General features: G+C 48.2%; 1 protein-coding gene across 5 annotated transcripts in view; it reads right to left on the reverse strand.

Annotated features, from left to right (window-relative positions):
• Positions 1-13281, reverse strand: part of SCUBE2 (signal peptide, CUB domain and EGF like domain containing 2) — a 65478-nt gene extending 52197 nt beyond the window's left edge. For 2 of the 5 annotated variants that reach the window (XM_054724747.1, XM_054724746.1), the window contains exons 1-3: positions 13075-13280; positions 11726-11848; positions 4063-4188 (exon numbers count right to left, since the gene is read on the reverse strand). In XM_054724747.1, coding sequence (XP_054580722.1) covers positions 4063-4188; positions 11726-11848; positions 13075-13198 — 373 coding nt within the window. In that variant the 5' untranslated portion in view covers positions 13199-13280. Of the gene's footprint in view, positions 1-4062; positions 4189-11725; positions 11849-13074 lie in introns of all 5 variants that reach the window. The other 3 variants (XM_054724744.1, XM_054724748.1, XM_054724745.1) reach the window with 3 other exon arrangements.
• Positions 13282-13506: the final 225 nt, after the last annotated feature.

Here is a 13506-nt window from a genome sequence, read left to right on the forward strand (position 1 = left end):
ACGGGAAGATCGGAAGCCTGGGGTCCGGCTTCACACGAGTGCCTGGACTAGCCACGCCGGGGACTGGTGGGGCCTGGGCCTGGGGCCTGGCAGGGGGGATGCCGAGGAAGGAAGAAATAACAGAGGACTGTGGACAGATGCCTGCAGGGCCCCGAGCCATGTGGGCATGTGGTGGGGTGGCAAAGAAACACGGAGAAAAGCAGCACTGGGTGTAGAGATGGGGGTGGAGAGTGGTTGACTGCCACCCGGGGAAGGTCCGCAGGTGGTGGGAAACCTAGGGCTGGTGTTGCAAAGACGGCACATGTGCCTGTGATGGCCCGATACGGGTGAATGTACAGGAGACAGGAGTGAGGGGAGGGAGAGAGGGAGCCAGAGGTGGAATCTGGGAGAATACCAGGGAAGGAGGTAGAGGAGACGGCAGGAGCCCCAGAGATGGGACCATCAGAAATGCAGGGAGGGGGATGCCTCCCCCAGGGCCACCCCTCAGGGTGGGGAGACGGGACTTTCCTCCCACGGAGTCACGTGCACATGGCTTCATCATATACTTACCGAACTGCATTCTCAAAACCTTTTTTTTTTTTTAATTTGTACCTTTTGACCCCTCACAATCTTTTACTTACTTACCTCCACCACATGGCAAACTCCCTAAGGACCAAGATTTGTGTCTTATTAGCACAGCCTGCACCCTGCAGCGGCACCCGGGCCGTCCAGTGCATGAACAGCAAGCAGGCGAGCACAGCACCACCAGAGCCGGAGCAGAGGAAACTTCCAGAGACGCCTCGGACACGGGAGAGGCTCGGGGAGAAGGCTGCTCTAAAAGCCGTTTCTCCCCACCCCCACCCCCACCCCCACCCCCCGCCAGCCTGATTTCCCGCGTGCCTATCACTAGCTCCTGGGCACATTCGTCACAAGAAAACTCACATTTAAATATCTGTTATCTGGTTTCAAGCTTCAGATCTTACCGTCACCGGTCTTCCCACACCGAGCAGATGCCTTTCTAAACTGATGGGCCGCGAGCCATCCCCTACAGCCTAACCAACGTGCCCTTCTCCGTGCCAAAGGGCGAAGGGAGCACATTCCTGAGGATGAGCCACGCTGGAACACACCTGGCCGAGGTGTTCCTCAGCGAGGGCTCACAGGGAGCCGGGGAGACCTGCTTTCCTGAACCCCAAATCCTGCGTTACTGTTGGGGAAAGGTGTGCTCTCCTCTGAGCTGCCACACCCCACCCCAGGTTTCACCCACGATTCCCTTTCGCTAAAGCAATTAGAAACGTGTGTCATTACGTTAGGGGAGGCGCGCTGATTGACTTAATACAGAGTGCGTGTGTTCACAGGCACACGTGTGTCTCACTAGGTTGGTGAGTTTCTCCAGACTGTAAAGCAGGGTTTTACACCCCGGGCTGCATGTTAGAACCCTGAGGCCTGAATTTACCTTCTGAGACACTAATAGAAGTAGTCTTGGGTGAGACCTAGGCCATGGTGTTGTTTTAGTTAGTTAGTTAGTTAGTTAGTTAGTTATCCTCACCTGGGGACACATTTCTATTGATTTTAGAGAGAGAAAGGGAAAGGGGGGAAGGAGGGAGAGAGAAAGAGAAGAGAGAAACAGCTATTGATTGCCTCCCGCATGCACGCCGACCGGGGATTTTGTGCCCTGACCAGTACTTGAACCCACCACCTTTTGGTGTTGGGACGACACTCCAACCAACTGAGCCACACCGGCCACAGTGGCCAGTGGTGTTGTTTTAAAACTTTCTAAGTGATTCCAGTGTGCAGCCAGAGCGGGGAACCACTGCTACAAAACCCCAGAGCTCTGCCCTGCTTCCAGACGCTCAGCAAATAGAAACTGAATTCGGGTGGGGCGAGCGGCGTGGAAGGGCTGCGTTTCATTTTTCAGGCTCACAGGCAATTCAGATCTTGGAGGACTCTGGGGTTAGTGCCAGAGCTAAGTGGTGTTTTACTTTGTAGCTTCTGGCTAATACGCCTGTGGCTAAGGTGTGGTTAGGGGGGCCAGGAGAGGTGAGGGCTCATCCCACAGAGCACAGGAAACGGCCACTCCTGAGAAGTCCTGACTCGGAGCTTGTTTCTGGTCACAGAGTGCTTCGGCCGCTTCCAGGTGAACTGGCAGAGAGGTCTCCGCTGTGCATGCTGTCCTGCCCTTCTTAGTGAACCACTTGGTTTTCTCATGCCTTCCTTTCAAAGAATCCTTAGCCTGTTCAGGTAGGGTCCGTGGATGCTCAGGATCTTTCTTCAAAGCAGATCCTTGCTACAAAGCCCACAGAGAGGCCCCCAAGTCCGGGAAATGGAGATAGTCTGCTGAAATATCTTGTGTTAGCGGCCAGGCAAGGAAGGACTCCAGGCCTCAGGATTTCTGAGCAGGCCTGTGCTCAGAACCACCTCACCCAACCCTGGCCCGGGTCCTAACCCCTGGATGGTTTGGCATCTTAGGAAGCTCACACTTCTCCCAGGCTGTGTGTTTGAGCATAACTCTGATGACTGGGTCTGCTATCAGATCCAAATCCTCAAAATGCCACTGTTGGCAAATCAAAGGGAAATGTGAGATTTCCCCCCCCAGAAAATGGTACCAACAAAACAAAAATCAACAACCCCCAAAAAAACAACCACGATACAAACACACTGTATGCTTCCCAACAAATATACACTGAAAGTGGTTGAAAGCGGTTTCCTTTTTTTGAGTTTTTCATTGATTTCAATGTGTTGCTGCTCTCAGGATTGTCTCTCTAATGTGGTACCGATGGCCTAAAAGTTTGAAAAGGGCTTAGTGATCCTCCAGCCCTCCATCAAGCCAAGTGGGCTGACCCAAAGCCTGACCGCCTACACAGGGCACAGGCAGGCTGAGGCTGCAGGTGACAGTGACGTGGATAAAGGTCATGGGACACGTGAGTCCCAAAGGAAAATGCTCCACACAGAATACAAGTGCTGCCCGTACTTATCGGTGGCTTCTGTGCTGATCTCAAAGCATTTGATCAAGCGGCTATTCCCACTGCACTGTAAGGGACATCTGAACAGCTGTCCCCACAGGGTCAGGGCCTTGATCAACCAAGTTGGACATCAGTGGGTCAGCCACATGAGGGGTCACCAGTGTCAAAGGAACCCGATGCCAGCTGTCTCCCACCGTGTGTTCCCACACAACTGATAACAGCAGCCTTCAAATGCAAACAGACCAAAATACCTGCCTGCCAAGGTGTACTGCATCCTCAGTCTAAGGCTATCTATCACACAACCCTACCCAATTGCTTGCTATTTCTAAGTTCTGTTTCATTCCTGGCATAAGAAACCAATGTAAACACCACTTTTAGTCCCTAACTCGGGGACTGAAACTCCAACAGATGTTTCTGTTTAGTGGAATACTAGAAGGATGTTGATGGAAGGTTTCTGTTTGAGTTCCTCTCTATTTCAAGAAAAAAGAGGGGGGGGGTCTACCTGGCTGAGATTCAAGCATACACTCGGATTCTTCAGGACAAGTAGTTTTACCTAATTCTAGACTAGAGACACCTACAGCAGTAAAGAGATATAAGGGTGTAAGTCAAGACCCTTTTAACACAAAGTCAAATATCTTAAAGGTGACAAGTCAATGCTAAAAAGTCAGTAAGTAGTAATGATGACGCCTGCCCATCTCCTTGGACTAGTGGAGGATTTATATTATGAATGATCACAATAAAAACTAAAACATGCTCAGCCAGCGTGGCTCAGTAGTTGAGCGTCGACCAGTGAACCAGGAGGTCATGGTTCGATTCCCAGTCGGTTGTGGGCTGGATCCCCAGTGAGGGGTGTGCAGGAGGCTGTCGATCAATAATTTTCTCTCATCATTGATGTTTCTATCTCTCTCTCCCTCTCCCTTTCTTTCTGAAATCAATAAAAATATACTTTTTAAAAAACTAAAACATTTTACCGGGTTTTCTATCAGAGTCTGATTTCTAGGGGGCCAGAAAACACAAGTCTCTGATCCCCTTTTTGTTTTAATGAGTATTTCATCAAAGGAAAACCCAGGATGGGGGTGCCGGAGGGTAAAGAAGAATTGCCGTTCCCAACCGTTGTGCTTACCAAGACAATTATGACCATCATGAGCCAACATGAAGCCATCAAAACAAGTGCAGCGGTAATTGCCTGGAATATTCAAACAGTCATGGACACAGCCTCCTTTGAGTTCGTTTTCACATTCATCAATGTCTGAGGAATAAAAGAGAAGTAAGTCAGTCAGATGCTATTTCTTTAGCATGGAGAAATATACATTTATCTTTAAACCAGCCACCCCACTTCTAGGAATCTACCCTGAAGATACATCTCCAACAACAGGAAAGTAAATATGCAAACAATTATTTACTGCAGCATTTGTAATTACAAAATACTAAAAACAACTTAAATGCAGAGGGTATAAGTCAAGAGCAAAGTAGTTGAAGAATTATGGTACATTTACTTAACAAATTACTATGCAGCTGTTAAAAAAACAATGGTAAAGATCTCTATGGACTGATTTGAAGTGGTTTCTGGGATATACTATTAAGTAAAAGAAAAATGCAAAGGAGCCTCTCTAGTATGTTATCTCTGTGCAGAAAAATAAGGGAATATAAAAAAACAACCAAAAAAATAAAACAAAAAAAACAAAAAAAAAAAACAAGAAATACTAACATGGTTTGTTGTTTGTTTTTTTTTTGGTCGAAATTAATAAGCTTATCCAAAATTTCTATGGAAATGCAAAAGAAGAACCAAAATAGCTCTAGTCGGTTTGGCTCACTGGATCGAGCGTTGGCCTGCAGACCAAAGGATCCTGGGTTGGATTCCGGTCAAGGGCACCACCTTGGTTGCAGGCTCCTCCCCGGCTCAGGCCCTGGTCAGGGCTCGTGCAAGAGGCAACCAATCGATATGTTTCTTTCACATTGATGTTTCTCTCTGTCTTTCCCTCTCTCTTCCACTCTCCCTAAAAATCATTGGAAAAATATCCTCGGGTGAGGATTATCAACAACAGCAACAAAACAGAAACAAAACAATTTTGAAAAAGAAAAATTGTTTGGGGGACTTTCACTTACTATATAGCTATAGTTATCAAGACAGAGTATGGTAGGGGCATAAAGACAGACATAGAGGTCAATGAAACAGAATTGAGATCCAAAAATAAACCCTTATATTTATGGTCATTTAATTTCAGACAAAATTGCTAAGACAATTTGTCAGAAGAAGTGATAGTCTTTTCAACAAATGGTGCTGAGACAATTGGATATCCATATGCAAAGAGATAAATTTAGGCCTTATCTAACACCATATGCAAAAATCAAACCCAAAATGGATCAGAGACCTAAATGTAAGAGCTTAAACAATAAAGCTTTTAAGAGAAAATATAGAGCTTTTATGAGGAAATCTTTGAAACCTTGAGTTAGGTAAAGATTTCTTAGATACAACACCAAACACAAAATTCATAAATTTTAAAATTTATAAATTGGCCTTTCACAAAACTAAAGACTTTTGCATTTCAAAAGACACCATTAAAAAATGAAGACAGGCTACAGATTGGTAGAAAAGACTTGTAAATCACATGTCTTATCAAGGACTTACAAAGAACTCTTAGGACTCAATAATATTAAAAAAAAAAAAACCCTCCATTTTAGAATGGGCAAAGATTTAAATAGACATTTTACCAAAGAAGATATGTGAATGACTAATAAGCACATGAAAAGTTGCTCAACATTGTTCATTATTAGGGTAATTCAAATTAAAACCACAATGAGATACCATTTCACACTCACTAGAATAGTTATAATAAAAAGACAGGCAATGACAAATATTGTAAGGGATATGAAGAAATGGGAACCTTCACACATCGCTGATGATAATATAAGATGGCACAGCCACTTTGGAAAACAATTTGGCAGGTCCTTAAAATTTTGAACATAAATTTACCGCATAACCCCAAAATTCTACTCCTGTATATGTTTATGTACATATATATAGACAGAGATATATATATACATATACATACACATATATATATATATGATAAATGTAAAATCATGTCCACACAATGACTTGCAGGTGAATATTCATAGCAACATTATAATAATAGCAAAAAGTAGAAGCAACCCAAATGTCTATCAACTGGTGAATGTATATTCATACATATAAAATATACATATCTATACAATGGAATACTGGTCAACAATTAAAAGGAATGAAAAGCCAATAAACTCTACAACATAGATGAACCTCAAAAGGATTATGCTATGTAAAAGAAGACAAACTCAAAAGATCACATACTGTATGACTCCATTTATATGAAACTAGAGGCCCGGTGCACGAATTCATGCACCAGTGGGGTCCCTCAGCCTGGCCTGCAGGATCGGGCCGAAACTGGCTCTCCAACATCCCCTGAGGGGTCCTGGATTGCGAGAGGGTGCAGGCCAGGTCGAGGAACCCCACCAGTGCATGATCGGGGCCAGGGAGGGACACAGGAGGTTGGCCAGCCAGGGAGGGACCGCAGGAGGGCTCCAGGGCGTGTCTGGCCTGTCTCACTCAGTCCCGATCAGCTGGACCCCAGCAGCAAGCTAACCTACCAGTTGGAGCGTCTGCCCCTTGGTGGTCAGTGCACGTCATAGCGACTGGTCAACCGGTCGACTGTCTGCCCCCTGGCAGTCAGTGCATGTCATAGCGAGCGGTTGAGCGGCCTTAGCATATCATTAGCATATTATCTTTGATTGATTGAACGGCCGACCAGATGACCAGACACTTAGCATATTAGGCTTTTATTATATAGGATGTCCAGAAAAGGCAACTTTATAGAGTTAGTGGTTGCCTGGAGTTGGAGCTGGGAACATGCGCATGAGGGACCTGATTGAGATGAGGAAAATGTCTGAAAACTATATTATGTAATGGTTGCATAACTCAGCTAATTTACCCAAAATCATTAATTTTTACACTTACTTAGAATTGGTGAATTTTATGGTATGTAAATTATAATAAGAAAGTAGTTAAAAATAAAATACACATTTGTGTAAAAGAAATATAGTAAGGATAGACCAGAAACTACAGAGATGGTGACCCACAGTGTGTGGGAAAAGGGGTGGAGTGAAGGAGGAATGGGAACAGAGTACTAGGAATAGGAGGAGGGAGTAACTCTTCTCTGAATGTTTGTACAGCTTTGACTCTCAGAATCATAGTGATGTTTTACATATTAACCAAGAAGCAGGGGTGGGGGTGAAGTGAGGGATAAAAATTGGAATACAAATAGGGGGGAACAAATGAATATACTGTATTATAAATGAATAATACAACCACACTGAAGAGAATGGGCAAGAAAAGCACTAGCCTAAGTAATTTTGAAAAACACTATTTTGACTGGCTGTTGTAAGGTTAAGAACAAAAACAGCTGTATACAAAGACTGTCCTCTAATGACTAAACCTGTTTTACTCACAGGGCTATAGATTGGCAATTCTGCAAATACTTAATTTGTATACTAGAATTGAACAAACTAGGATTGGTAAATATATTTCAGATAATAAGAGCCAAGTTTCTCCGTTGGAGAAAAAAGTTATGAATAAGCAAAGAAGGAGGTTAGAATAAATCTTGTAGTATTGCTTTGGAATCCAAAGTATCAGTGTAACTCACTGTTACTTACACACACACACACACACACATACACACACACACACATACACACACACACACACAAGATATAGATATAAAACATTAATAGTCTGGCTGGTGTTGCTCAGTGGTTGAGTGTCAACCCATGAACCAAGAGGTCACAGTTCAATTCCTAGTCAGGGTACATGCCCAGGTTGCAGGCTTGATCCCCAGTAGGGGGCATGCATGAGGCAGCCAATTGATGCTTCTCTCTCATCATTGATGTTTCTACCTCCCTCTCCCTTCTTCTCTCTAAAATCAATAAAAACACATCTTTAAAAAAATTAATAGAGATGTGTGTGTGTGTGGGGGGGGCTAATAAACATACATACTAGTATATTTTCTAGCTCTGTCCACTGAGAAGACACAGGAGTAATCACTCCAGTAACAATGAAAACAGCAAACATCCAGATCTTGGTATCTATGCACCATTTTTCAATAAAAGAAACCAGAGCTCCTTGGAGAAGTGGTTGATTCCAAGGCTAGGGTGGGGGAAAATAGAAGATGAGTTTGGAGCATTTTGCGGTGCCAGAAAATTAGGAATTTCTCATAAAAATGACAGGGGCATGTAAAAAGGACACAGGAGACAATGTGATGGAACTCCTAATGGCTAAAGCTGAAACAATTTGAGCCAAAAATAAGTAACTAAACATCTATATATATAAAAACCTAAGCGACCAAATGACCGGTTGACCGGTTGCTATGACGCGCACTGACCACCAGGGGGCATGTGCTCAATGAAGGAGCTGCCCCCTGGTGATCAATGCATTCCCACAGCCAACCTCCTGCGGCCGGCCAACCTCCTGTGGTCCCGCCCCCTGATGGCTGGCCAACCTCCCGCAGTCCCTCCCTCAGGCCGGCTGCCCCCCTCCGCCATCGGCCCCAATCACTGGCCAGGCCGAGAGACCCCACCCATGCATGAATTCGTGCACCGGGCCTCTAGTAATTAAATAAATACCCATGAGTACATACTGGCATAAATACATAAACATAGAAATCAATGCATAAATGAATAGTGGAGAAGGAATCTTCCTTATAGAAGAACACCAGTTTAATAGGTGTATAAGGAACAATGGAAACACAAAATTACCAAGAGGCACACATCATGGTAATAATTGTTACGGGCAAGATCCACAGTTGGATGCTAAAATCCATGGGCAACAATTTGAGAAGAAACTGAATATTAGCGTAGGCTGAGTGTATAGGCCCCAAGCCATGTGTCTATGGAAGAAAAAATACTAAGTTTGCAGTGGAGAAACCCGGAATATACCATCTTCACCAGGCGATCAATGGTATCATCACCTGTTAACATCTGCCATTGCGAGCTCCCCATGGGATGCACAGCAGCACTTCTGCAGCAGCCTTGACAAAGTTTCGCTGTGGCATTACTACCAACGCACAACCACATTCTTATCATGAGAAAAACAGACACTGCAGAGATGGTGACCCACAGTGTGTGGGGGGAAGGGGTGGAGTGAAGGAGGAATGGGAATAGGGTAATAGGAATAGGAGGAGGGAGTAACTCTTATCTTTTCAATTCCTGCCATATCAATGCTTATCATGAGGAAATATAAGGCAAACAAAAGAACTGAACTGTACTGGTCAAGTGTCCATGACAGGGAAGACTGAGGGGCTGTCATAGGCTGGAGGAGACAGAGAGACCACAGACAAATGTCCTGTGGGACTTCGAGCTGGATCCTGGGGCAGGGTGGAAGGGGTCAGGGGAGAAGAACGTTTAAAGAATAAAAGGTGAAATGTGAATAAGGTCTATAGTTTAGTTAATATTGTGGAGATGTTAATTTCCTGGTTTTGATACTGTATTGTATTTATATAAGTTGTTAATATTTGGGTAAGATAAATGAAGGCTACATTTGAATTCTGCACTATTTTTGCAAAATTTCTGAAGCCTAAAATAATTTCTAAGTAAAAAAATTTTTTTAAAATACAGCTCCTATACAAAGGTCAAGTTTACATTCACTTTTGTTCAACTTAATTCAGTTCCCTAAACTGAAAAGTAAGGACCATATGCTGATTACTGACCACTGAAACATCCCCTCCCTGAAGTCTGAGATAAAAGCAAAGATCATTTAAAATAAAAAAATCTTTATCTGAAGATTTTTAGATACTTTAAGCCACTTATGAATCACCTTATTTAAAAAAGACTTTCCAGGGCCCATACGTTCACCTCTCCAACATTTGGGCAGAAGAAACTTTGAGGAGGATAAAATCCTGTCCACTCTGAGTAAACCCAGTTCTCACCCTTGCACTTAGACAGGAGCAAATGATTCCGCGGATTGGACCCAAGAGACTTAAAAACTAATAAGCCAAGAAACACACATAAAGGAGTTACATCTCTAAATCCTTGCAATCCTTCTCCTTCGGGACTCCTGTACCAAGAAGCCCAAACTAAACAGGACGTCCTTACTCACTAGGTTTCTACATATTGCAAGTATTCAAAGAGCAAACGCTCCTAGGGTTTTAGTTTAAAATGCAAAGAATATATGCTCCATGTTAATGGTGATTACCTGTGGACAAATTTTCTGTGTGTGTGTGTGTGTTTTTTCATTTTTGTGTTGCTTAACTTTTTATAACACTAACCATATATTATGTTAAAAAGCAACTTAAGTACATAAAAGCAACAATGCCAGTGAATCAATTGCTATTTTAAACTCAACAGTAGACTTTTCAACTATAAACTGTTAGCAATTCCATTTTATTTGCGATTATAACCCAACAGCTAAGAATAAGGAAACTCTTGCCACCTGTCATTTGACATCATTTACTAAATATGCACTTTATCCAGAAGAAGCCGTGGCCTGGCTCCTGCCCCCAGAGAGGACACAGTGACCAGAGGACACCGTGAAAAAGTGAACATTTTCCCCCCAAGCAGGGTACCAACACGTGTGAATTCTAATACTGTCAATAAAATATTTAAGATGGTGAGGGTGTGGTATGGAGGAACGGACAGACAGATGTGTCAGGGAGAGGTAGCTTTACGGCTTCCCGTGATGTAGGGCAGTTAGAGAGATGGATGTCTGTCTCTGGGAAAATATGAATTTGAAGACACAGAAGAGCTTTATGGAGGGACCACCGACCCCACTTGCTGTGCACCTGACCAGGCGCATGCCTCCTCTGATGGAAGAGGCAGGAGTTTTGCTCCTCAGCAAAAAGGAGACCATAAATATTAGGATTTCTCACCCAACCCAAGAGGGACAGCGGGAGGCTGAGTGAACAGAAGAGACGTGGGGCCGGGGCCAGGGCTCGAGTGGAGATCTGACCTCCTTTTACCTGCGGGCTAATTGTGTGATCACAGCCACAAGTCCCTTTCCCAACTCCCCTGGGCCTCAGTATTCTCATCAGTAAAATGAAGGTTGGGGTTGGCTCAGAACTCCCTGAAAAGCCCTCCCTGCCCGCTCCAACATGCTGTGATTTCCAACCCCAGGAACAGCCTCCTCCTATGAGAGTCCAGTCTCCAGCTGGTTCTGAACTTCAGAGTTCACGACGCTGAGCTAACCCCCAGGGGCCAAGAACTCCAAGGGGCAGAGTCCAGACCTCAGGCTCCCAGATATGGACCTCTAAGGGCTTAAAATATCCTTCCGTACACATCTTTCCAGGGTGAACTTGCAGCTCCAAAAGAGGCAGGCCCTGGGTGTAGCTCTCAAGCGTGGCGGGTCACAACACCAAGCCGCCCAGAGCCATGGACAAGGTGGAGCTGCAGAGCCTGCAGGGGAGGGCAGGACCCTGGCGCTCAGACTCCAGAGAGAAGGTGCAAACCGCCGAGGGGAGAGCAGGATCTGCTGCTCTGGCTAGCACAGCCTCCTGCTGACTTTCTGCCCCCAAACGGAGCGGCACCAAAAGATACTAAAACACCTCTTTTCCTTTTTAGAAGGTAGCCACGTCAAACTGTATGATCAGCTCCGAGGAAGGCCTGATGTTCCCAGTCCCTGAAGGATGAGAGTGGGGGGAGCGGGGGGGAGTGTGACTCAGGGGAAGGGGCAGGACTTTTACCAACATGAGTGGCCACTGCAAGAGCCGAGGAGGTGGGGAGCTTCCCCTGCTGGCCCACCCGCCACGGGTCCCGGAGACACTTACCCGCACACTGCCTGCCCTCCCCTTGGTAGCCAGGCTTGCAGGAGCACTTGTAGGAGGTGAGCGTGTTCTGACACAGGGCATTGGGGTGGCAGTCATCTAGCCCGTGGGCACACTCGTCCACATCTGCAAAAGAGCACAGCAGCTCCTGGCCGGGTGCCCCAAGCCCTGTGTGCTCTGACCCTCTCTAGCATCATCTCCCACCCGCCCACCCGCCTCCACGCTTCACCAGCTAAATGGCTCGGGAGGCCCTGAGAGGAACCATACCACTTCCGATACGGTTCCAGGCACAGCCTGATCCTTCTGACTGGAACACTCCCCACCCTCTCTATGCACCTTCAAGACTCAGCTCAGATCCAGCCCCTCCAGGAAGCCTACTAGGACCCCCCAGGGGCGGGGAGGTGTCTCCCAAGAGGTGCTCCCCCATGTTTAGCTCCTTTCATTGCACAGAGCAGGCAGGGTTGTCACCGTTTTCCTGCCTGTCTCCCCATCTTGATTACAGATTGGGCCCGGGTCCCCGTTGCCTGGAACACGGGTAGGCAACAGCAAATGCCTACACGTGTGACCAAGAGAAGTGAGCGGTGTCTGTCAGCTTTCTCTCGGGGTAGGTTATGGGCAGAAGGCTTGCCCGGGGCTCTGAGCGCACCATCCCAGCTCCCAGAGGGTGCAGGGAGGGAATGGTCCCCACCCCCCTCCACCACTGCTCGCCCTCTCAACCTGGACACAGGCCTTGGCAGGGGTGTTTCCTGGTTGACATCACTCCAGGATGTTAATTGAAAACAAAAGTTTTGAAAGGATTTCAAGTCCGGTTAGCGAAGACTGTCCAGAGTCCTTATCTACGCCGGCCCCACAGCCAGGCTGGCTGCTGCTTGCAGGGTCCCGGGATCCTCCAACAGCCGCTGCTGCGCAAATAGAAGGACCCCGGGCGCCCACCCGCAGCCCCAGGAGAGCTCCCCGGCCCCGGAGGGAGCAGGACTGAGGTGCCCCGGCCGCGGCCCCCGCTTCCCCGTCTGGGCGAGGAGGAGCCGGACCCCGAGAGCCCGATGCCCGGCTCCCTGCTCGGCAGGGGAGAGTCTGACCGGCAGGCACTCTCCGGGGGCCCCGGAGGCAGGGACCCTGACAGACGGCACTGTCATCAGCCCCGGGTCCGAGGCCGGCCCGGGGCCTCCAGCCCCCCGCGGTCGTGGCGCCTTGGCCTGGCCCAGGGGTGAGGGCCCCCGGGGAGCGGGGGCCACGCGGAGCCCCGCAGCCCAGTCCGGGGCCCGGCGCTCGGGGCGAGCCGCTGGGGGAACCGGGACCCCCTTCCCGCGCCCGCTCTGCCCGCCAGGTGCGCCCTGCGGCCGGACACTCACCCTCGGGCGGCGCCGGGACGCGGCCCGGGCCGGGCAGCACCGCCGCCCGCAGCAGCAGCGGCAGCAGCAGCGGCAGCAGCAGCGCCCGGGCCGCCCCGGGGCAGCCGCGGCCCGCGACCCCCATGGAAGGCGCGGCGGCTGCGGGCAGAGGCGGCGGCGCGGGCGGCCGGCGAGGCAGCGGCTCCGGAGGTGAGTGCGGGCGCCCCGCCGCCGCCGCGCTGACACCCGCCTGGCCCCGCCCGGCCCGAGCCCCGGCCTCATTTTCACACGGTCCTCCCCGCCGGGCCCCCTCCCTCCCCCGCGCTCTCGGGCGCAGGGGGCGCGGCCACGGTGGCCCGAGGGTGGCTGTCAGCTGGCGGGCGGGCCTCGCCGCCCCCCTCCCCGCCCCCTGGCCCGGGACCAAACCCGCTGCCCCCTCACTCCCATCTGGCT

This window comes from Eptesicus fuscus, chromosome 13, assembly GCF_027574615.1.
Source record: "Eptesicus fuscus isolate TK198812 chromosome 13, DD_ASM_mEF_20220401, whole genome shotgun sequence".
Lineage (NCBI taxonomy): Eukaryota > Metazoa > Chordata > Mammalia > Chiroptera > Vespertilionidae > Eptesicus > Eptesicus fuscus.